This window comes from Falco punctatus, assembly GCF_963210335.1.
Source record: "Falco punctatus genome assembly, chromosome: 3".
NCBI lineage: Eukaryota > Metazoa > Chordata > Aves > Falconiformes > Falconidae > Falco > Falco punctatus.
In genome coordinates, this window is record NC_137582.1 from 49,822,058 (window position 1) to 49,847,378 (window position 25,321).

Sequence of the window (25,321 nt, forward strand, 5' to 3'; positions counted from 1 at the left end):
GGAGACTCAGTCCCCCTGCCATCACAGGCATTTTACAGCCGACCTGAGAAGCTTCAGACATTCCCTGACACTCTCAATAGAGGAGCTCTCAGCAAACTCTTTGATAATGAGCAAGTCTCACACACATCCCAGCTAAAAAAAAAATATTATATATCACACTGTCATCATTGCCCCTCCTTTTGCTGTTGTGTAACTGCAACCAGTAAGGATTCTGTTGTGTTTTTTTTTTACTGGGAAAAACATCTTTGATTTAAGGTCATATTTGAATTTCTGCCTCTCCATTTTTCACATACTGAATTTACAAGCAGGCACGAGGAGAGCTGTAAATTTTAATCTAGGATAAAATTTGTGGGTTTTTTTAGGGTTTAAGCAGGTAACAGTAAAATCAAGTTCAGCACTCAGGTGGCAAGAAAGAAAACATCGCTATTCCAAAGCCTAGTAGCTTCACTGTGTTTAGGCTTTATCTTTTGATTAATAACTATTTTTTTCCTCTTCTAAATGTACGCAGTATAAATGTAATATATATTTTTCACACTCTAAAATATAAATAGGTCAAAAAAATACTTCAGATAATCAGGCTGGAGGACTCTCCTTTCTGATGAACAATGTGTCACATTCATCTTTGTCACCTCAGGTTAGCCTACTGAAACATGCTGGATAAAGAGGAAGATCAGAATACTGCACATCACAAGACAGTGTCTATCAGACTTCTGATGGTGCCACTGAGCAAACTCAAACGTTTATCCTTCTCGGGTACCCAGGTCAGTGAATCACTTACATAAACATTTATTATCATTCTTAACTCCCCCCAGGAGTAATTTTCAATTAGATTTCAATGACTGATTCCAGATAGTGTTTTGATTTCCATTTTCTGTTTCTTTGGAAAGGACCAGTAAGCAGAACGTGAACAGGACTAGTGCAGTTTAGGCTGGCTGTCCCTGGGAGATCATACTGCTCGCGTCGCTGCTTTGCTCACATCCTGAAAGCCTGCCAAATTTCTGCTTACTGAGCTACGTCCAAAGGAAAAGGTAACAATAAAACTGGAGGAACCCCAAAACGGCTGAGTGTACAGGAAATACAGATGGTGGGTAATAGATTAGACTTGTTTGAAATTGGTTTTAGTAATACATGTTTTGATTTTGCATAACATTAAAATTACATTTCTATAGAATTAGATTTTACACTTCAAAGTTTTCACAAAACTAGAACAAAACTGCAGATACTCAGTGTATACTTAAAGCTGTCTTTTTAGTCTCTGATGTTGCTGCTTGCACAGCAAAATACACAGATTTGACAGAAATCCCTTTTTTGGTAATAATGAGTTCACAAGGTCTGACTTGGAAACATTTATATACTTTTGTGAGATTGAAGTTCGAGATACTTACAAAATCAGCAGTGCAGATATATATGTAAGTATTCAAGAGCCTGTTTAGACTTAAAATATTATATTTAAGTACTTTACCCTCTGATGAAACCAACATCAAGATTCTATGGCATAATGCTATTCATAGTTACTGGGTGACAACTATTAGGCAGCCAAATTTTTACGTTTCCATTCTTAGTCATTTAAACGGCTTAACATAATACTTACAAACTGATGAAAATAGCTATTAATGTTTGGAAAACTTCTTTTGCTATTTACACCAAGAAACAACGGTTTTCTGTCCTATCCAATTATCAAAAGAAAAATACTTCTGAAAGGTGTTCTTAAGCTTTCTCAGGGCTCTTATAGAACACAATTACTACTTATCTACTCCCAGAATAATACATATTAAATAAAATCTCAAAAAAAAAGCGCATAAATTTAGACTAGAATTACATTGCCTTTTAGCCGTTCATTTATTTTTTTAAGCAGCCGATGCATGTAACTGAAAAAGGAAAAAGCGATCAGAAGGTGAATTTTTATTTTCAAAACTGCAGTTTTCTCCATAAATCCACTGGGTTTCAGCTTTCATGATCTATGTTCAGTTAATTATTTTGAATTAAGAGAGTATGAATGAGGAAGTAGGAGTAATGACATGGGTTTTATTTCCTTCCTTACCATCACCACGATTTTGCTGTGAGAAAGAAACTGTAGGAACAGTCAATTATTAGCTAACTAACTTTTTTAATATGAAAAAAATCGATATAGGTTCAAAAAAAGTTGCTTATTTCTAAGAACTCACGGCATCAAAGGAAGGACTGTACTATTACAACAAGCTAAATGACCATCTGAACCCAAGCTTCACATTCACAGAAATGCACATAATGAAGCAATTCAGTGCCAGTTCAAAAATAATAGTATATATATATTCCTTCAAAGATTAACAACTATTGCAATCAGAAACATCATGGCAAGTGATACACAACATTGTTGGGTATATTGCCGTCAGCATTTCTTTACAACTAATAATGGGGAAATTATATCTCTTTTAAGCAAAGTTACTGAATTTTCTTATTAAATTTTCTGGACATCAGTATCTCCAGCAACTGTCAATCAGTGCATAGTGGCAAAGTTCACTAAAAGAAGGGAAATAATGAAGTCTTATCTACTGATAGATTATTCAGAAATAGCTGAAGACCACACAGATCTCCTACAGAAAACGAAAATCTACAGATAAGAAGTTTTCATGCATCTTCACAGTGTCTTTGCTGGCTCAACATTACTGGTGACAGTTACTAACATGGAAAAAACCCCAACAGGTAGTATAAAAATGTAATGTTCAAATCAGTAAAGAATGTACCCAAAGGAAATTTTATCATTCATTAGCTATATGAAATAATCTTTTGTCTAATGAATTAATAGTTTTGGACACCATGAAGCAATAGGTCTAATTAAGCTTAATTTGTAAAGAGAAAATGAAAAAAATATTCTTTTGATCTATAAAAAATCAGCAATGCAGTAAAACTTCAGTTTATATTTCAATTCCATTCATATCATAGAATAAGAAGTTATAAACTAATCCATAAATTTGACATATATGGACAACATTATGAATCCTTCTTTATCAAAAATATCAGGCAACTTTTCTCCTCTAATCTTGCTTTAATTCAAAGTGTATTTCAAAGAGATATATAAAGAAATTACCATAAGTGGAAGGAAAAGAACAGAGATTTATGAAAGCAAATTTTCACAGTCACATTGGTCAGTATTACTAATTCCACACCATTAATAGGAGTGATCAAAATTTTTCTTTGTTAATCATTCTCTTGAATAAAATCTGACAGCCCCCCCTGCTTTTGACAATATATAATGGCTTTAAAGTAAATATTGTAGACAATCATGAAATCACATATTAAAAAAAGTCACTAAGTGCAAAAAAAAGTTAAATGCTTCTAAAATGTAATCAGAAACATACTTGGTACAGAAACACCTAGCTTGAATTTTCCTTTTTGTTTCAAATAATTCTGCGTGTCAATCTAATGACCTGAATGCCATTAGGAAATCAGCCATGCCTTTAATTTTAATTCATATTTCCTAGTCACATACGTATTCGAGTATTCTGAAAGCCATAGATTTTGCAAAATGTCTTTTTGCTTTTAAAAGGATTTTCAGTGGTTTTTGAATGGCTTGTTAAGTCTATTTTGAAAAAAAATACAATTGAATGGATAAAACGCAGCATTTTAACAAACCGGTCCCAAAAGGCACTCATGTTTCACTACAGCTAAATACAGATTACATTATGGGTCACTGATTTTCTCTTTCACTTGCGTTTATATTGAACTTTTAATCACAAAAACCTGATAGTAAACTAACTCTTTTTATAAATATATATATATATATATATATATATATATATATATCTTCTGCAATTGAAATCCAGAGCACACACCACTGTTTATATCTTGTAGCATTATGGCAAAGAAACCATCTACCAAAGCACCTTTGATGTCTTCCAGAACTTAAGCTACTGAATTGAATTACTTCTCTTGGTGAGAGATGTTATGAAATCCCCATTCTTAACAATATTCAGAATTTTACTGGGGAAAGTCCTGAGCAACTTGATTTACACTGACCATTCTCTGAGCAGGATTTTGACCAGGTGACCTATAACAACTCATTCAGTCTAAATAATTCTGCGATTCTGTGAGTCTTTGATCTCAAAGCAATCATATCTGTCTTGCAATCTGTTTTAAAATAGTCCTGACTTACTGTTCTTAGCTAACCAGCTTCAGCATTATTTTTATTATAGTGCCATATTATTCTTCGGTGGCGCATGCAGTACTACACACCAAATGTAGTACCCATTTCGTAATCCCTTTCTAGCTGTTCAGGTTTTTATAAAATCACCCATTTTAGATCTACTTTAATTTTCAGTGGGGCAGTGTATCAAATTTCTGACTGCACGCTTTCATCCCTAATATACACCCTGGAGAGGAATTCTTAGTACCGGCTGCTTTCAGGTAAGGCACTTCTGAGACTAAGTCAGAAGGACTCTTCTTTTGCTTGTAAGCAGCTATGGAAAAATGGAAGATGAATCCTACCATCCCTTCTGTTGTTAATGGGGGGATGGGAGGGAAATAGCTATGATTTGTGAAGGACCCTGTTATTCTAAGGAGATTGAGGATGAAGGGAAAGAAGAGGGGAGAAGTCAGATGAGAAGAGAACAGAGAGTTGCTAAATATGTTGAAATCACTTTAAATTCAATTGATTTTCTAAACAGAGTGGAAAAACTGGCACATAAAGAACTAAAGTAATGATGTGTAACTTCTACTCTTGCACATTCTTAAAGTAAATAAAAATCTTCCTAAATTAATTAATAAGAAAGAAGGAGAAATGGGGTTACTTTGGAACCACTTTAAATATCAATTTTCAAACAGTGATGTCCAGATACAACTGGCTTGAGACAGAGAACCAGAGTGCAGTCCCATTCTGAAGACAGCAAGGTAGAGGAAAACTACTGCTAAAATACCTCCCCCAGAAGCTAAGAAAAACCTTAGGGAATGATTAGATCAAGAACATGATAATTCAGTAGATTCTACATAATATTGTTTTCATGCTTCTCTTCATAACTTATTTTGTAACAAGCTTATCTTTTCGCTTTGTTAGAATAAAGACTGTTTTAATTCACCTGGTGTTTAGATGAAACCTAGGCTATCCTGAAGGATCTTTTGCTGGCCATATGCCAATAACCTCCAGCAGTGAGTTAGCAGTAGAGTTCATAACATTTATTGAACTCATGTTGCACTTAATTATTTTTCAACAGTGGGGTGATGCTTGTCAATAGTTGACTTACCTCTGACATCTCAGAATTTCCATGGATTTTGTAGTTTCATTGGAAAAACTCAGGAGTACTGGGTAACAATTGCTTTGCAATATCAGAGCTTTTTTCCACTCAGGCAATTTATTTTTCTTAATGCAAAGTGTCTCACCATCATGAAAAACTGAGGGATAAAACCCATAAAGGATGTAACTGCCGCAAAATTAAGATTGGGTCCTGAATGAAGCTCGAACTTCAGTGTTAGCCATTGAGGCTCTGTATCCACAGAGCTCTACAGAAGTACAGGCAGGTTCCTATACCCCCAGGGAATACAAAATAATGAATCTGCTGTGGGTGCCACTTGTGTGGCTGAAAGAGCGATACTGATGGAATACTTCAAGGCCCTGTGAAGAGCAGACAGTGACCTACAGGAACTTTATTAAACATGGATGCAAACTCATAATTAATATGTAGCCAGAAGTCTCTCCTCTCACAGACAGAAGCTATTCTTCAAGACCTTTCTGCATATTCTCAGAGGTCTGGATCCTACTTACATACTCTCCAGCTGCCTGGGGTTGGTTTTGAACGACAGCCTACTTCAGCAGGCGGGGAAGGAAAGGCTGCCAAATTATCACCTACTGCCATTAGGGTAGGTTTGTGGGAGCAATAGGCTGGAGGGATGTCTATTGCTTCTATTATACAAGTACTGTAAACAGTAGCCTGTTAAAGAAATAATGGGAAGCAGCATGACTTCTGGCTGTATATTTAAAGAAAGCAGCTAAGACCTGCCTACTGTTGCGTCTTGATCCTGCTGGACTTTGGGGGTACTTTGAGCATGCCAGTTGGATCGAGTGGCTCTGGACACTCAACACTTACACACCACCAGAGCCATCAGGTAGAGACCTGTTTTAGAGAAGCCTGATGTCTATATAGACCTTGGTTGGAAGTTCCTGGCCACAGCATTGCCTGTCTTCTGCTCCAGGCCCTTTCGTCTCTCCAGACCTACACCATTTTCCAGAACCATTCTTCCTAAGTAAAGGTAGAATTTTTTTGGTTCTAAATCCAGCACCATTGAGAGATATTCCGACAAGGAAAATGTTTATTATTAAATAAATTAATAAATATATTTTTCTGTTGCCTGCTCTTCAGAATAGTTTATCTATTTGCCACTCTTAAATTTCTATTTTCTGTGTCATAAAATAGAATGGAGTTAATAAGTTTTGTTTCCCATAATATTAAGATGAAAGCAGAAGTTCTCTAAAGTGCTAAACATATAACTGATACTGCTCACTAAACTATGTGTCCTTACCAGGAAATATACCTGCTTAGAAGGACAAAAAAGTGTCCTCGTATTATGAATTTCTAAGGGATGTTTCTGCCTTTGCAATTAACTACGTATTTTAAAATTCTCCATCAATTTTATTGTTGGTTTTCCTACAGATGTTTTCAGTGGTTAATACTTCTTGGGGTGTTTAACCTTCTTCATTTCTAGGTAACCTATAAATTGTCAGTTGCTTTGTATGCTTTTACACACCAACTGTTTTCTGAATTTCAGGTAGTAACTGTATTACTAGTACCACGGACTATTCTTGTGATGAAAGGGAAAAGATCAATGAATATCTATGGCCTACAGAATTCTGTTTAGCCACTGCTCTTAGAAATCCAAGAGACTAATAGTTTTCCTTTCACAATGGAAATTATATTTGTATATCATACATATCAGTATGATATGAAGTACCGATCATTTGCATAGATGTAAAATAAGTGAATGAGAAAAAATGAAGTGCTTATTCATTCACCTCTCCTCTTGAAGTAAACTGTAATTAAAAATACTTTCTTTAAGCCTTTTGAATCCTATGTGCTTATTCAATAGAATATCTATGGTGAAAGTATATGCTTCATTGATTCCAATTAATTTATTTAGATGATACAATTCCCCAAGGGATAATGTGTGTATAGGCTTACTGAACACCTTCATTCCAATCTACCAAAATTAATGTTATTCTTGGGAACTTTTGCTTTCAGTTGATGAAATAAAAGAGACAATAAAATAAAGTATTGCAATGTTTTTATTTCTAGCCTCAGCCTCCAATGAAAATTCCAAAATGGCCAGGCAGAACAAATTTGTATCTGGTAAGCTATGGATATTAACAATTCCTGATTTAAGGTGACATTAGAGGGTGGGGTGGGGTGGGGAGAAGTATTCCCCCATGCTTAATCTTTCTAAGTATAACTTTTTTAAAAAAGATGACTTATGTCTTTTGTGGATATGGTAACTCTATTTCTCTCCTTTTCTTATTTCCCCTCTTTGTTACCACTTCTCAGGAACTTGTCAGAGAGCAGAAAGGCACAGGACATATGCATCATTCAAGGCATCTATTTCTAAACAAGGATGCTGAAATTCACTTCTTGTCCTCCTGCTCTGTTGGCCTGTTTAGGTAGTAGCTAAAAATCCTGTCCTACAATAGAACACATGAAAAGGATGGAAGCATTTATTCTATCAGAATTCTTTCTTGGTTTAACATTTGTTACTTATGTTTCCACTTTGAGACATCATACACACCCAACTTCCCCTAAAAAACTGTCTTTTAAATTGCAGGTATCCCTTTCACTGTCCTATTTATGTTACATATGCCATTTCTTGGGTAAGTGGCAAAATATCAGATCCAAGCAAGTTTAGAGCCTTAAAGTAGGATTTAATTATGTCATGCATATAAATAGATTACAGGGATAAAAAGATACAAAAAAAAGCAATCCTTTCAACTGCTGTTTCAACTGAGTGGTTTCTCACTGTCTGACCTCATCATAGACATAGAATTATGCTTCTGGGAAGAACAGCAAGTATTTGTCCACATTAAAGCTTTATGACAAATCATGAAGCAATGATTCCTCTGCTCAAATCTGCTGGGGGATGACTGATTTGAAAGAACTCTGGATGCATATAGGCAGGGTCAGGTTTATTCAAAAAATGTTAAGATTGTATTGTTGCAAAAAGTAGCAGCTGAGTGGAAAGCCCTTATGGCAGCCTGGCAATTACAGCACTCACAGTGTGTCAAACCTGCATCTTTCATCTCCTAACCCAACCTAGCTTAAACTAATCAAGCTAGAAGATGAAGAATACAGCTCCTGTTGACACTATGCAGAAAGATATGCAAGCCCAGTGGGATCAGGAAGAGACTGATTTCACACCTGAGATGAGCATGAAGCAACGTGAAAGATCTGGTAAGAACATGTTAATGTGGAAAGCAGTAGATCAAGCTAGTCCCTGACCAGTTGAAGATTTAAGCCACAACTGTTAGCCAAAAATAGGCTTAAACATATTACTTCATAAAGAATGTTTATCTATCTATCTATTTAGAGCAGGAACTTCCATTAATTTCTTAGAAAGAGTCTTTGTGGAAGTATTCAGAGCTTTGAACCTGTCATGAATGAAGCTTTGACTCAAACCCATAAGCCACAAAGAGAGAAGGGCTAGCAGATTTGTCCCAGTGAGCTGCCCAAGGAAGCGCTACACTCTGGCTGTTTTGGATCTTATCCTGATGGTCCTCCATTCTTCAGGAATCAACTGGGTAACAGCTAAGCATCACATCACCTACCCACAGATTCCTAAATCCTCTCTGTAATCTACCCCTGAGATGTCACTAAAATATGTACAATATCTAGTAACACTTCTTCCAGAACTAGAAAATAAGTAACATTTGTTTATCTATCAGTTTAGTATTCCACTTAATAATATCTAGTTCTGGAACATTTCTGTCTATTTCACTCAATTTTAAATGTCAGCAATAACGCAAGGTATTTAGAGTCCTTTCATTCATCTGCCCTATTTAAATCTTTAGTGAAGAACAGAGTACTGATCCATGCATTGACTAAAATTTGAAAACAGACCTAACACGTGTATGATCATTAAATTTGGCCACACAAAATTTACCCTTATGGAAAGCTATTTTCAGGGACTGACACTAATATTGCAGAGAAAAAAACAGCTAACTAATACTAGTTACACTAATGAGTTAGTATTAGGAAAAAGACACAACAAATCAAAGAAGAAGATAAATAAGAAAAATATGTAAATGAGGATGAAATCTGAACTTGAGACAAACCTGAATTTGCTGGACACGCAGAAATTATTTGATATACAGCTTGATACTTATAGTTTGAGACTTACATAAGAACTTGATCTAATCACTTTCTATCATCTAAATTTCCAGCAGGTGTCCAAATTACTTCCATCCTTTCATGAGCTATAGTGTACGCAGCCCTAGGATATAAGCATTGCTATCCAATAACTGCATCAAGTGACTCACAAGATGCATGTTATCTAGCTCATCAGGTAGTCCACTATCTTCAGGAAGCAGTTTGACCTTGCTCTCAAAGATCAACATGGTTTCCTCAGCCGAAAATCTCTAATAATCTATGGTGTGTATTGCTCTTCTAAAGCTTTTTTTATGTCCTAAAGTTCAAAAGCTACTCTGAACTACAATGTAAAAGGAAGAAAACTATTTTATTGGCCACAGGAAGTATAGTTTTTATAACACAGAGTGCCTCAGAAGCATCTAAAACAATTAAAGAAAGTGCTCAGTAAAAAGTATTTCATGTCATCCAAACAAACATATTTTTATATATATAGATATATATTCCTTTTATTTTACAGAAAACTCAATAAAGTATTAATAAGAAAAATAAACCTTTCAAGTGTCTATGTTATGGAGTAATAATCTAACGCCGACTGCCATAGCTGACAATACAATGTGGGGAGTTAGCACAGCATAATTTACACCCTATTGTGCACTTCTGCTTAATTTAACAGCAAGAACTCAGCTCCCCCTGTGTGTTGCTATAAACATTTACCAATAGAAACGTCATTCTAGAGATTTGCTTTCAAAATAAACCTGATCAAATCCTCACTGTGACAACAGATGGTGATAGAGCAGATGTACCATAGGACCTGAAAGTTCAATAACCGTCAGTCAAGAGCTGCAGAATGACTACTCTGAGGAACTACAGTAATGGCATATTGGAAAATAATTAATTCAACAGTCATGCGAAATCAGGAAGAAAAAATAAAATTATAAAAAAGAAAACAAAATACACCAAAGGACAGGGACAAATACACTGTCCTGAATGTATTTTAGAGTAATAACTTGATTTATTTTGAGGATGTGTCACCTTTCAGTAGTACACACTGTTTTGTCATTCCACTTAAACAAATAATACAATAGCAATGTAATCTTGGAGGTTGTTATTCTGCAATTAAAAAAAATAAAATGGTGTGTGTTGTGTTTCATACAGATATTTTTCACTTAGACAGATACTCTCCTATCAGTCCGGCTGAGCCATGCAATTCACCTTTTTAAGTGTAACAAAAATTGAACACATCTGCAGAAAAAGACACTGGCTTGAGTGACAGGCAAGTCATCCACCATGACATTTGCATATAAATCTTTATATAGTGTTTATAAGTTAGGTTTTATTAAATAAATACAATGAGCTGATTTTTTAGAAGTTGTCTAATGAGATTGTTCTAACTGTGCAACTTTAATCAAGCAGAACAGCAGCCTATTAAACCAGAGTATGAGGTGATGTTACATAGCTGATCTGGTACAGCTAACATGTAGTTGTTTTTATTACATTATATAAAAAGCAATAGAAAACGGGCATATCCATGTATATTTGTGAACATTATCACAAATGTAAATATGCCTGCAAAACATCGGGATTCATGATGACTGAATGCTGTGGAACCTCACATGCACAATTATAACCCAGTTTCTTGCCCGAGTGTGGCATCAGCTCATTATCCCATGACGCTGTTTCAAAATTCAGTTAAATACAGTTGTAGAGATGGAAACTCTCTGTCTCACTCTCATCTAACTTGCATTACAAACTCTTTAAGATTGAACAAGACATCTACCAATTATTTTCCCACAAATGCAGGAAAATTCTAGAGGAAAAGATTATTCTTAAAAATGAAAATTAAAATTATTTAACAAGAATATCTTATCTTCTGTAGATAAAAGACGTATCTTTCACAAATGCTCATGCTGCCTATGGATAGAAGAGAAACAGCATTCAACTTCAAGGATTATAGCATTCTTCCCCAATATCCTTTTTTTGTGAATTCAGCATTGATGAAATGTGGAGGGTTATAGCCTTGGAATTCATCTTAATAGAGATGAGATATACAGCACAGGAAAAGGAAGTTTTAAATATAGCGCTCTGCCAATATATTGTAATATCTGTTTCATGTGAGACCTTGAGACATGACTTCTGTCTGTGTAGTAGAGAAGCAAGAGGCTATTTATTACATTTTCACATACATGTGAACACAGCCATAATAAAATAATATGAAAACTCTGCTCCCCACGTTTGCCAGGTACTGAATCTAACTTGTACCGCTAGCTTGTTGAGTAAAATAATATAGGTTAAAAGTGCAAACAGAAAGTAAGTACTTTCCAAATAGCATTTTATAAACATCATAGTTACTTGTTCATGTAGGCACAGGAGGAGGTGAACTGAAGGCCAGATTAAGATTTAGATCTAAACCATCTAAACCTTGAATTCTACTGTGTACCTAAATCAGATGTAACCAATTCATCCTCCTGGCATGGCAATCAGTAAATGTGAAATCCCAAAACCCAAACAGCAAAGGAGGGTTATAATGTGCAGTAAAACCTCCAGTAGCTGGAGGCAATATATAATACAATATAATACAATACAAAAAAAAATTGGTTTCCTACCTTGAGAAGGATCAGAGGATTCTGTAAGAAAGACTATCTAATGCTGTGTTCCCTCGATGTTATCAAATTGACACACATCTACAAGAAGGGCAGGAAGGAGAATCCAGGGAACTACACACCTTTCAGTCTGACCTTAGTGCTGGGGAAGGTTACAGAGTAGATCATCCTGAGCGCCATCACATGCACATACAGGACAACCAGGAGATCAGGCCCAGCCACTATGGGGTTATGAAAGGCAGGTCCTGCCTGATGAACCTGATCTCCTTCTAGGACAAGATGATGTGCCTAGTGGATGAGAGGAAGGCTGTGGATGTTGTCTGCCTGGACTTTAGCAAAGCCTTTGACACCATCTCCCACAGCATTCTCCCAGAAGAACTGGCTGCTCATGGCTTGGTTTGCTGTACTTTACGCTGGGTAAAGAGCTGGCCAGCCAAGCCCAAAGAGTAGTGGAGAATGGAGGGAAATCCAGTTGGCAGCCAGTCACAAGTGGTGCTCCCCAGGGCTCAGTACTGGGACCAGTTCTGGTTAATATCTTCATTGACAGTCTGGAAGAGGGGATTGAGTGCCCCCTCAGTAGGTTTGCAAATGACACCAAGTTGTGGGGGAGTGTTGATCTGCTTGAAGGCAGGAAGGCTCTACAGAGGGATCTGGAGAGGCTGGACCGATGGGTGGATGTCAGTTGTATGAGGTTCAATAAGGGTAAATACCAGGTCCCTCACTTGGGTCACACCAACCCCATGCCGTGCTACAGGCTGGGGCAGAGCGGCTGGGAAGCTGCCTGGCAGAAAAGAACCTGGGGGTGTTGCTCAACAGCCAGCTGAACATGAGTCAGCAGTGAGCCCAGGTGGCCAAGGATGCCAACAGTGTTCTGGCTTGTATCCAAAATAGTGTGGCCAGCAGGACTGGGGCAGTGACCGTCCCCCTGCACTGGGCACTGGTGAGGCCGCGCCTCGAACACTGTGTTCAGGTTTGGGCCCCTCACTGCGAGGGGGACACTGAGGGGCTGGAGCGTGTCCAGGGAAGGGCAGCGGGGCTGGGGAAGGGGCTGGAGCACAAGGCTTATGAGGAGCAGCTGAGGGAACTGGGGTTGTTTGGCCGGGAGAGGAGGCTCAGGGAGGATCTTATTGCTCTCTACAACTACCTGAAAGGAGCCTGTAGACAGGTGGGGGTCGGTCTCTTCTCCCAGATAGCTACCGACACGACAAGAGGAAACAGCCTTAAGTTGCACCAGGGGAAGTTTGGATTGGGTATTAAGAAAAATTTCTTGACTGAAAGGGTGGTCAAGCATTGGAAAAGGCTGTCCAGGGAGGTGGTGAAATGACCGTCTCTGGAGATGTTTAAAAAACTTGTAGATGCACTGCTTAGTGACATGGTTTAGTGGTGGACTTGGCAGTCCTGGGTTAACAGTGGGACTTGATCTCAAAGGTCCTTTCCAACCTCAATGATTCTACAACTCTACATCAACTTTCAGCTGAGATCAGCAGATTCATAAACTCATGGTGGCTAATGTAAAAACTGGAATTGAAAAGAAATGGACAGTGCTTGTCCTCAGTACAACAACCCAGTTATTGAGGTAGGGTGTATTCTCCTGTCATTTGGAAAGGCTTAGCAGAGAAGTCAGTGCCACCTTTCCGAACTCACCTGCCTAATGATGGCTCTCACAGGAGCCGGTATTTACTGTAACCAGTGCAACAGCCAACAGCAGCAATAAGTTTCAAGAAAAGGAAACACACCTGTGTTTCCTCTCCCATCTTGGCTGATCAAATAGAGAAGCCTCGGGCTGAAATGTTGAAATATTCTATTCTTCGTGCCTCTTTGCTATGAGGTCTTTAGCGTTTTTCCTCTGAAATTATGGAAATTTTTTCTATGACATAATATTATTTTATATGCATATTTAAAACACACATTAAGCTTTCAGTACCAAATTGTTTAAATCTTTTTTTCTCAACTACTTGCTGATATTCTCCTGGATGGTACTATACATAGCCCGTGCATCATCTTTGCACTTTTATTTTCCAATAGATATATCTTAGTTTTCTAATAATTCTCCAGACAAACTTACTATTCACAATTACTGCCTTAAAGGAAAGCTACTGCATTATGTGCAGTCAACAAGTATCGTCTAATCACTTTTTCTGTTCTCTTTTTAACTTTTTGCAACATTGACACATTTGGATAACACTGTCAGTGTTACAATAGCTTCCGCATCTATTTAGGTTCATTTGTTACATCACTCTAATGCTACTGGATCTGTCTGTGCCAATATTTTCTTCTCCAAATCAAGAATATATCCATAAAGCAATTCTAACTGTATCGGTTCTTGATTCTAGTTTGACATCTATCTCCTGCCCCTTACCTTTACCAAGTAATTAACATCCACATATATATACAGTTACATACGTACTTATTTATTTTATTTTTATATATGCATATGCACATATATATATACAAAATTCTAAGTGAAAATAACCTTCTATTACCCCACTAGTACTCACAAAAAACCCCATGGGTATTTGTTAAGTGTTATTATGATTTTTATTTTTTTTTTAAGCATAATAGGATGAAGACAGCAGTTGAAAGATTACCTTGCAGTGTCGCCCCTGTTGATGGACAATTCTATGGAAAATTTTGCTTAGATAGGCAATCAAAACCTTCACATGCATTTTTAATAGTATTAATATCTAAGTGTGTGAAAGATATTAATCACCTTAGTAAATGTATATTTAGCACAAAAAGGATGTTTGAGAGAAAAGGTTAAATACTGAAATGTATTGTATTTTTCAGGAATTATTTTGTTTCATTATAGGTGCTTGGAAACCATCAGTTTGTCTTATTACTGCTTTTTATTGAACAAGATGCACCGGGTGTACAGTAAGATATAGAGGCATTTACATCCTAAACAGGTAACATGGTTGTAATTTGGTCTAGTTATTTTAGGCAAAATATATTGTAACAAAAAATCTAGAAATAAAATCCCAATCAGATTGGGTTCAGAGCTTAAGTTCATGATATGCTTGCAAAAGAAGTTAAAACTAGCTATTCAACCTCTTAGACAAAAATGTATTTTATTAAAATAAATGTCAAAATGACAAAAGCAATCAAAATAATTTAACATTCAGACACATAATGATGTGTTAATGTAAAAAGCAAAAAGGCCTGTTCCTTCCCTATATATCATGTTTGCTGCATATAAAAAGACAGAAATTAACCTTACATCTGTGTAGCCTTTTCTAACTCCTCTCAAAAATAGCTTATTTAACTTAAATTAGGTGATATTTTCTAGATCCTTCTACAAAAAAAAAACCCGCAACCCTCTTTACATAAGGTAACCCCAAAACGGAGTCTTGTTTTTGACATCAGTGGTCCCTACAATTTCAAGAATTCCACAGATCAATAAACATTTTTCTTATCAAGTATTTAATGGGCACTGAGATCTTATCAGTCTCACTGCCCATCAAATTGGCCTCTCTCTTTTCAGTTTGATCTTTTGGCTGACTTTCTTGAAATGGTCCACGGTAATTCCTTTGGAATACAGTGATTGATGCTGATGAGAGAAGAATGCATTAATTACAAGCTGCCCCAACAGACAACATGATGAACAAACTATTCAAGCAGAGAAAGTTATTTTTACTTTCTGGTGGAATTCTAATGAAGAGGAAAAGGCCTTCCTACTGACCACACATGCCAGGAGTTCCATAATGTCACAGATCATTGCATTTTGCTGTAATTTTTTACAGCAATAAAAACAAAGAGGTAAGTTCAGAGTAAATCATAAGAATGAAAATGGAGCTAGTTAACTGACTTTTGTATACTAGGCATTTTGTCCTTCCTTCTTTTGATACAGGAGCATTTCTTTGCCACTACCAGCAATTGATATCATAAAGTATTGATATTATAATAATTGATATTTTAGAAACTGTTCTGGAAATGCAAGTGTTATCTTTAATTGCTGAATGTGACAAACCATTTCTTTTCTGTGACTTCAGGAGGCAAGAATGAGATAAAAGTATCTCAATATCTGAGTAATTGTAGTGCAGATGACAAATCTTAAATCAAAAGCTAATAAAAAATACCTAATCATTGAAGTTTTAATTATTCCAACTTCCTTTATACATACTCATGTATTTGTTCTTATCATCATCACAATTCATTCATTATGATTTTTGGACCTTCTCATGAAGAAAGCAGCAAACAAAATAGTAACGTCCCCCTCCCTTGTGAGTTACACTCAGCACAATTCCACAATAATAATCTCCATATTATTAAAGTTGGACCAGAGGCAGGGAACTAAGAAATAATGCTGACTACTGAAAATGTGGTGTGAGAGAGATGAAAGCACTGTTATTCCTCAAATCTGTCCTCCTGAAGGCAAGTTTACAGCTCAGTCCTATATGTATTTCTCTCCTCCTACATGGAAGTAATTTGTTCCTTCTGATGAATCAGATTTGTGTTTCCCTTTATTACAATTTTCTTAAAAAGAAATCCCCATTATGAAATAGTTGTGGTACACAACACATGCATACTTAATTCACTGGTTTAATTTACTAAACTTGTATTCTGTGATAAGCAGCCCACCGCAAAACGGTCACATTTTCCACTGTTGTGCTATATCACAGAACAATTTAATGATATTACTTTAGCATAGGAACAGGCTATGTTCCAACAGAATCTTTGATCACTTTAACAAACATTGAGCTTTACCCTGAACGTTGGTTGGTTTTTTTTTTTTTTTATGTTTTGTTTACGTAGTTTTCTAAAATGTATGCTGACACTTTTGAGATGTCCTTTCTTACTATAAACTCTAGCGACCAGAACCTCAGAGTTCCAGCCTTTAACTTTGAGCTGCCTGTAGGTTTGCTTTTTCAAGCAACAACAAACAATAATTGTGAAAAGAATAGATTTTTTAAGATAGACAGCTCTTATCTATTTGCCCCATGGATCCAATCACCTGGCACACAGCTGCAAAGAAGAGCAGCAATTGTGCACATGGATGCATTTTGCAACAATCATGTTTATTCAAGGAATATTACTCCCGTTTTTCAAGGCATTACAATTTCTTCCAGCAATATGAGACTGTCAATGGATGAACTTGGAGACAGTCAGATGATTCAATTTGTTTCACATTCTGCTACCAGCCTGCTCCATAACCTTGTGCAAATATTAGTTTTTTATGTCTTCATTTGGACAATAGAATTAATACACTTTTAGAATGTTAGAACATTGATGGATACTGGCTAATTTTGTAAAGCATAAAAATCCCATTCCTGCTTTTATAGTAAAGTGGGTAAGATGCAATATGAAGAAAACTAGACACACACACACACACATTAAACAGGTTAATTTGAAAAGATTAAGTATGGTATTATTTTGACCAAACACTCCAGTTCCCTTTGACTTTAGAAAAAAAAATACCTATTTTGAGGCATCAAGGTACTCTTTACAGAAAATCTACTGAGAGTTCTTGAACTAGAATAATGCATAGATACCACACAATTTAATAAAGTTGAAAAGAGAATTAAAAATTAAACAAGGCCAAATTTTCTTTTTCTTACCTGCTGGTTTACGGGGAAATTCCTGTTGATTTTTTTTATCTATAAAAATGAATAAAGAAATACATTAATATTTAGCAATTAGAAGAAAAAATCCCAGAACACTGGATTTTAGAGACATATATCAGACACTCCCTTCCAAATTATGCATGTAAAAAAACCCCAAATAACAAAAAAATAAGTCTTCTGCAGTACCGGGACTGAAAATTTGATAAGCTCATGTGAATAATGGGACATTTCTGTGGTCACTGTGTGGTTTGTTTTGTTATTCAGAATACAGGAAAGGAGGATACATGCAAAATTATTTCTGAATTCTGCACTACGTCTTTTTTTTTTTTTTTTCCCCCTTGGTTAGCAGCTATAACATAGAGTATTTAACTATATAAGTCGTTCTGAACAGCTTCCTGCCATCCACGAAAATGACCAAGCTTTAAGCAAAATCCTTTCCTTAAAGAATGATGGAAAATTGGGCTGGAATACCCTTTGAAACAACCTTTACCCTTTTACCTACGTGAAAAATCAAGTGTGCATAATCAATTTTGATAATTGTTCAAACAATTTTTTCTTAAAGACATTCAACATCTGCAGGTAAAAAAAGTAAAGAGAAAACCAGTCCAAGACCTGATTCATGAGGAGTTTGTATTTAGCCATGCAGATCACTGACATCATCTAAATAAACATGGCCAGCTTTCTGACACAAAGTGTCCAATACAAGGATAAGTAAGTGTGGAACACGCCTGTTACTGCCATTGGTAACACAAATATGTTCTTTTTTGTTTTAAGCTTTCCAGCAAACCTAGTGAATTTACTGTGTGCATTCATGGCAGATACTTAATACCTACAACTTATTTTTTGCTCTCTTATGTTAACTTTTCACAATTGTAGCTATGGGTAAGTGAGTAAAACACATCTTTAAATTAAAAACAGTGTCAACTAGGAATCAATTGTATAGCCCAGAAAGCCCTGAAACCACAGTGTAACATGTACACTGCTTCAGCCACAGGTATGGTATTTTTTCAGAAGAAAAGAAGAATCATCACTGAATTTCTTCCAGTGTTTACAATATCATATCTAAATAACTATATGCAGAGATGTGAGTGGCACAGTGCTTTGTAGACTTTAAAAACAGCCTGTTTTCTGCAGTGGTAATTTCTTTGTGTTCTTCATGCAAATATTGAGCAAGTCTGTAAGTCTGTCACTGACATCCCAGAGTTTTGTTGTCAAAGGGTAATTCTTACTGTCAAGAAAATGCTGGCAAGCAATTCTAGTTGGTTTCCAAGTGTGCACTGAATCAAAAGTGTGAGAAAAACATTTCCACTCTCCTTCCTTGCACGTACACCAGCTTCAAGGGTTGGTATTGAGACCAGCGCTGTTTAACATTTTTGTCAGCGACACGGACAGTGGGACTGAGTGCACCCTCAGCACGTTTGCCAATGACACCAAGCCGAGTGGTGCGGTCAACATGCTGGAGGGAAGGGAATGCCATCCAGAAGGACCTGGACAGGCTTGAGAGGTGGGCCCATGTGAACGTCATGGAGTTCAACAAGGCCAAGTGCAAGGTCCTGCATGTGGGTTGGGGCAATCCCAAGTACAAATACAGGCTGGGTAGAGAAGGGATTGAATAATGAAATAACATTGTGAAGAGAAAGAGATTTTACTATTCTAAGCAAAATACTGAAAATATTTTTTTAGTGGTGATTTACATTTTATATAACTATATATTAAATATTTTGGTAGTATTTTTACTTCTTATATAGAGATCAAAAATTTTAACATAAATAAAGCACATTAGGAGCCTTGTACATTTAAATATTCCTGGGAAATGTAAGTGCACCATCCAAACATCATTTTCTCATTCAAAAATTTCCAGCTCATTTTTTAAAGTATGATCTAAGCACCTACATTGCATAGTTTTTTTAATTGTTATTACTTTGATGAATTAAACCAGGGGTCCTCAAACTATGGCCTGTGGGCCGGATACGGCCCCCCAGGGTCCTCAATCTGGCCCCCATTATTTTCAGACTCCCCCGCTTCCCCCGCCAGGGGTTGGGGGGAAAACCAAGCAGCCGCAGATGACTGCCTGCCACTTCATCCACACGCCGGCCCCCTGGTTAAAAAGTTTGAGGACCCCTGAATTAAACCAATCTTGTTTATCTTTCAGGTTATATGGTAATAATTTATTGAAATGCATTATTTTTAATTATGTTATAGTTTGCAAACTACACTATAGGTGTTCAGTTCTATCTGGAACTAAAAATTGTTAAGTGTGATTAGTTTTACGTACACCTTCAATGTTTATCATTCACATGCATGAACATTGGAGGTGACATAAAAAACAAAAAAAAGTTCTAGAATTAGCCTGCAGAAGTCACTGATATTTAAGATCATGAGATACAGTGTCTTGAGAGTAAGGAAAGCAATTCTTTAGCCAACATTATTCTTCCCAGCACGTTACAAAATACATTGAGTAAAATTTAATCTATGGGTGATCCAGATTCATCAATCCTTAAGAATCAAAATCTAAATGTAAACACTTTTCACAAATGAAAAGAGAAAAAAACATAATCTCGTGTTACTTGACAGATTATCTAAAACAGAAATGTTCCTTCACTCTTCCATAACAATACTGAACTCTTTTTAATCTATTTATTGAGCACAATCACAGCACACAACACTATGTAACTGATGCAAATAAGTAACATTTGTTTTAATCAGAGGACACCAGTACAACACACTGCAAACATATATGCACATCATAATTTTAAATAAAACACCCTGGCAGATACTATACTAAAAAAAAAAAAAAAAAAAGGCAGGCACTCTGAGAACATTCTTTAGAAATATGAGTCTATCCAGAGCAATAAAAAACCAGGAGTGGCACAAAAGGAGACAACAGAAGCTCTGCTTGTAAAAAAATTCTGATCTGAAGGCAAAGATACAGGAAGTGTTACCAAAGCTGAACTGAAGCTAGCAAGAACTATCTGTTTCTACTTCATGTTTGAAAAACAGGTGGTAAGGGGTGGAATTCCACTCTAGTTTAATTTCCATGAATGCAGATTAGGAAAAAAATAATCTAAGAACACCACAGAGAAAGTAGTTTGGGATTTGGGGATCACCTAAATGTGGAAGGAGGAAGAAGGCATCAAAAATAAGGTCTCTGCAGTATCTGCAGTATGTTGCATCTGACTAGTAAATAGGCAAGTGATGTTGATATGAGACCAATAATGGCAGAACAGATTGTAGCAGAAACTATCACAGAAGAATGTTTTAAAGCATAATTGATTGTGATAAGAGTACAAACACATATGGCTATATATTTTCCAAAATTCAGCTGGTTAAATACGTTAGGACATCAGAGCCATGAAGAATACTGCACAGAGAGATGATATGAAGTGAGACATGGAGAAGAATGAACCATGGCCAAATTCAGTTCATTTTATGCACTAGATGTTGCCACCACAGATGGATAATTTTCACAGCCACGGCTGTGCACTTTCTGCAGAAGAAACAAGTAAGAACATGGAACACATCACTCCTCAGCAAGATGAGTAGCTTTTGGCTTCAGGTGTAAACAATGATCACAACTTACTTATCTATTTATTTACTAATTTAATTTGATAAGTAGATAATATATCTCTTATCTATCTATCTATCTATCTATCTATAATATAAATAACCAGAGAAGCAGCAATCCAGAAGAACAGCCTTCCATATTCTTATATGTTTGTGTAAATTGTACCCCGTTATTGTTACTCTCTGCTGGAATGCATCTGATTAAGATCACAAAACCCTTGTTTTAAACTTTCACATTCAGCTGAAACTGAAATGAATTGTTCACTCCACTGGGAGATAATATTTCAGACCTTCTTGAGCAAATAGAACTGCAATAAATATTACCTATTTCCATAAGAGGTTTTTAAATGTAATCACAAACCTGCTATTTATTAGGGGTTTGTTTGACCTTTTTTACCTATTTATTTTAATGAAATTTGCTATTCCAATGAAATCACAAGATCCTCATGAGACAATGATGAAATGTGCCTTTCAATGAGCACATGCCACCCTAAGGACTCTTGAGGTCAGTATGATTTACAGATAAGGGCACCATTTCCAGGTTTTTCCAATTCTTAAAAGTTTAAATAAAAGCAATCATATGTTTGAAAACTCCATGTGTGACATGCTTGCTTTAATCATATTTCCTGAAAAACTGTATTGTTAATGAGAGGCTGACAGTTCTGATGTGATACTGGGAGAGATGATTAATGACAGTGTGACTCTCAGATATCACAGCTGGTCCTCTCCATGAAGCCATAGCATTATAGGTGCTAGTGGTCAGGACAGAGTGCATAACAGAGACCATTCCTTCAGACTACCTTCAGGAATAGCCAAGACTGAAGATCAACATTTGGAATGAGCAGGCACCAGCCCTTGCTCTATATGTTGGCTTAAGACAGTAAATCAGATTGTCCCACACTTTCACATTGTAAGAGTCTGTCTAAAGAGAATGATATTGTCTCAACATTGCTAACAGAGGCCTGGAGATGGAATGTGCTCCTCATGGACACCGAGACCCAGCAACCCTGAAGGAGAACTGCACGGTACGAGAAGTACTATGCCGCTCCCTGATACCCGGCACTGGAAGGAACAACTACGATAACGTCACATAACAACTGTTGTCGTAACAACGAACGAAAACATGTGTGATAACCTTGCTCGAGAAGGCAGAGACTGACAACAATCCATGGGCCAGAGGAGGAGCAACGTGTATTGCTTGGCATAAAAGAGGACTCTTTAGCAACCGAATCACGATGATTGGAAGGACCGGCAGGACACTGCCTGGACCTGGGACCATAGGGATGCCTTGGACCTGTGGTGGTAGCTATAATCCTCTTTCCTTTTCTTTTTACTTTATTTTTTTTTCTTCACTTTCTGTCTTTCTACCTATGACATGCCGCTTTACGGGTAAACAATAAAATCGTGCTGTTTGATTGAAGCATAACCCCTTGGCGTGGTCGCCTTGATTTTTGCACTTTGAGATCATAGTAAACAAACCATCATGAGTCCACTGAGTCATGGTTACACGAGTTACACAGATGTCATGTAACTTTGCAAGTCTCCTTCCTTATCAGAAATTTTCAAAATAATAAAAAGGAACCCTTTAGTATTTTACAATTATTATGCTGGTCATATATTTGGATTTCCCCAAAGAATTTAGACTCTGTAGCCACCTTCATCAATTCCTTGTGTTACATAACTGCTGATTTAAATTCATTAACGGCTAATTAAAATATAATAGTTTGACAAGAATGTAAAATCATTAAATAGTTCTTAACTTTATTTCATGCATTAAAGCAGCAATACAGTTCATGCCAATAGGATGTTAAGTGATTGTGAACAGGTAGCAAGATCATTACAGTTTGTAACACTTTGGAAAAAAAACATGAATCCATGCTGTGATAATCTGATGTTAATAAATGAGTAAGAAAGATATATAACTAACATTTGGAATTATTAGTTGGTTAGTCTTATTTTCTATCCTTGCTAGGCTTTTGTTTGCTTAATGTGATAGCTAGGTTGTGGTAAGGTTGTGAAATTTTGTTATCCAAGAGTATATACGCATTGAAAAAAGCAAGGAATGAAAAAGTTTGAAAGCAGCATGCAACAGTTCATATGAAATACATCAATCATTGGTGAATACATTCAAATATATGTATAACTGCCTACAGACTGAATGTAGGAATTCTTGATGCTGGTCTTACAAGCTGTAGTAGATTTTAGAGTTTAGGCTGAAAATCTGTATAAGCTATGATATGCAAAGTGATCTGTCAACGTGTTCTGGAAAACATGGGAGCATAGGAAATAATGTAATGCAATGTTTATGTCTGCCTCCTGACCTAACAGGGATGATGCCATTCTCTATTGATCTCTGTTGATCACATTTACCAGCTAAATGGTTCAAAGGACAGAAAGATTTGGATTACTGCCATGATTTCTAGTATCTGCAGGCCTAACTTGTACTTTTCTCAAGACTAGATGCACTGGATTGCAAATGTTCTCAGCCCAAATGAACTCAGCATCAAGTTCCTTGAAGGAAGAAGGGGAAAAACCAGAATATATGAACATTTATATAGGCTTGATACAACACTGAATAATGCATAAGCATAAACATGACCTCTGCTTTAGAGTTTGTTCCTACAGATACCTGTAGGCTAAATCATTCTCACTGTGGTTTCTAGATGATAACAAAAGTGAGAAACAAGATGATATGTGTTTCAACTTACATAACAAATGTTATAAAATCTCTCTTAGGAGTAAAAAAAAATTACACATAGAGATCAAATACTTCTAAAGAGTATAGACAATTAAGACACAGAAGGCATAATTCAGGAAATCCCTAATCAGCTGATCGAAGAAGTCCCAAAGTAGCAGATGGCTGGAAAGACAGAGGGAAATATAACTATACTTTTGCTATCGCCAGACACAGGACTAGATTGACCTTTGCTCTGGTTCAGTATTAGCACTTAGTTCTTTTGGATCATCTTAATCCACCTGGAAACTAAAAGTTTGACTTTGTATCCGACATATAAGTAAAGGAAGAAAGGCCTGAGATAGTCTTGAGTTCTCATCTGGAAAGCGTATCTATAATTCCACAAGCTTCCTTTTAAATTCTTGTACTGACCGCCTTTGTATTACCCAGTTGTACTAAGCATACAGAGAGCTTGCATGTTTTGGTGAGCTCCCATACATGCAGGTATCTGATAAATACTCTTGGGGATGACAAAGGATAGCTAGTAAGACTCAGGAGTACTCCCCAAAAAAACAAATCAATTGAATACAAAAAATTCCTAACAGAAGTCTTGAACTGATGTATGCAAAGAAAACATTTGTGTATTGAGAATTATTAACAATTTATGGCATGTAAGAGCCCTATCGAAGGAGAAATGGCCATTTGAACTATGATTGAAAACCTGTGTACCATCAAACCTCTTTCATTTTCATTCCCACTCAAAAGGATTCAGTGACACATTGAACACTACCAGCACAGCAGTAATGGATGGATGTTACAAAGACCAACAGGTCTTGTGCCTATTACAGCAAAGTATAGTGGGAGCACTAAGGACAAAAGCACAAAACCTAGTCTTCACACATCTTCGATGTTTCAATAATAGCACTGCAATTACTTTTACTTTAATTAAAAGGAAAAGAAAAAGAAAAAAAGGTTCACTTAACAGATGAATGACTTAATTTAATCCTGCAATATGTAACATCTATTCCTAAGTCTGGACGTTACCTTAATGATAACATTTTTATTGTGCTTCTTTAAAGAATATACCTGTGTTACAAACAATACAGTTTCACAACAGTGAATATCCATAATTAAAATACCAGCAGCAACATACATATTATTAAACAGACAATTGTAACAACTGAAAGCCAGTGCCTGAAAAAGCTATTATGGTCCCATGTCAAAGTGAGAAACATGATCTTTCTCTACCGAAGATTTACTAGAAAGACAACAATTAGAACTGAAAAAAAATATGAAAAAACTTGTCCCAGAATGAGATACATGAAGCACTGCTTCAGATAATGAAATGCAACTGGGTAATTGTGGTTTATATCATAATAGCGGCTGCTCGTTGGAGTATGTTTACTATAGTATCATTCACACCAAGAAAAAAACTGGTGCAGGTAATCCTCAGTAAAACATCTTCTCAGAAAATAATGAAATATATTTATGGGTACCACTTTCATTTGCAATTTATACTATTTTACTAAAACCAGTTTGCAATGCAAATACATCTGAATACTTCATAGGTATTCAAATCCATTTACTTCTTAAGAAAACATATGT

The 25,321-nt window shown here is 36.3% G+C and overlaps 1 protein-coding gene across 12 annotated transcripts in view; it reads right to left on the minus strand.

Moving 5' to 3' along the window:
* SNTG1 (syntrophin gamma 1) overlaps positions 1-25,321 on the minus strand; it is a 372,531-nt gene that overhangs the window by 81,421 nt on the left and 265,789 nt on the right. For all 12 annotated transcript variants that reach the window (XR_013927241.1, XM_080381499.1, XM_080381498.1 and 9 more), the window contains one exon: positions 17,473-17,511. Coding sequence is in view for 11 of the 12 variants with exons in the window: in XM_080381499.1 (XP_080237625.1) it covers positions 17,473-17,511 (39 nt within the window). In the remaining variant the exon portion in view is untranslated. The remainder of the gene's footprint in view (positions 1-17,472; positions 17,512-25,321) is intronic.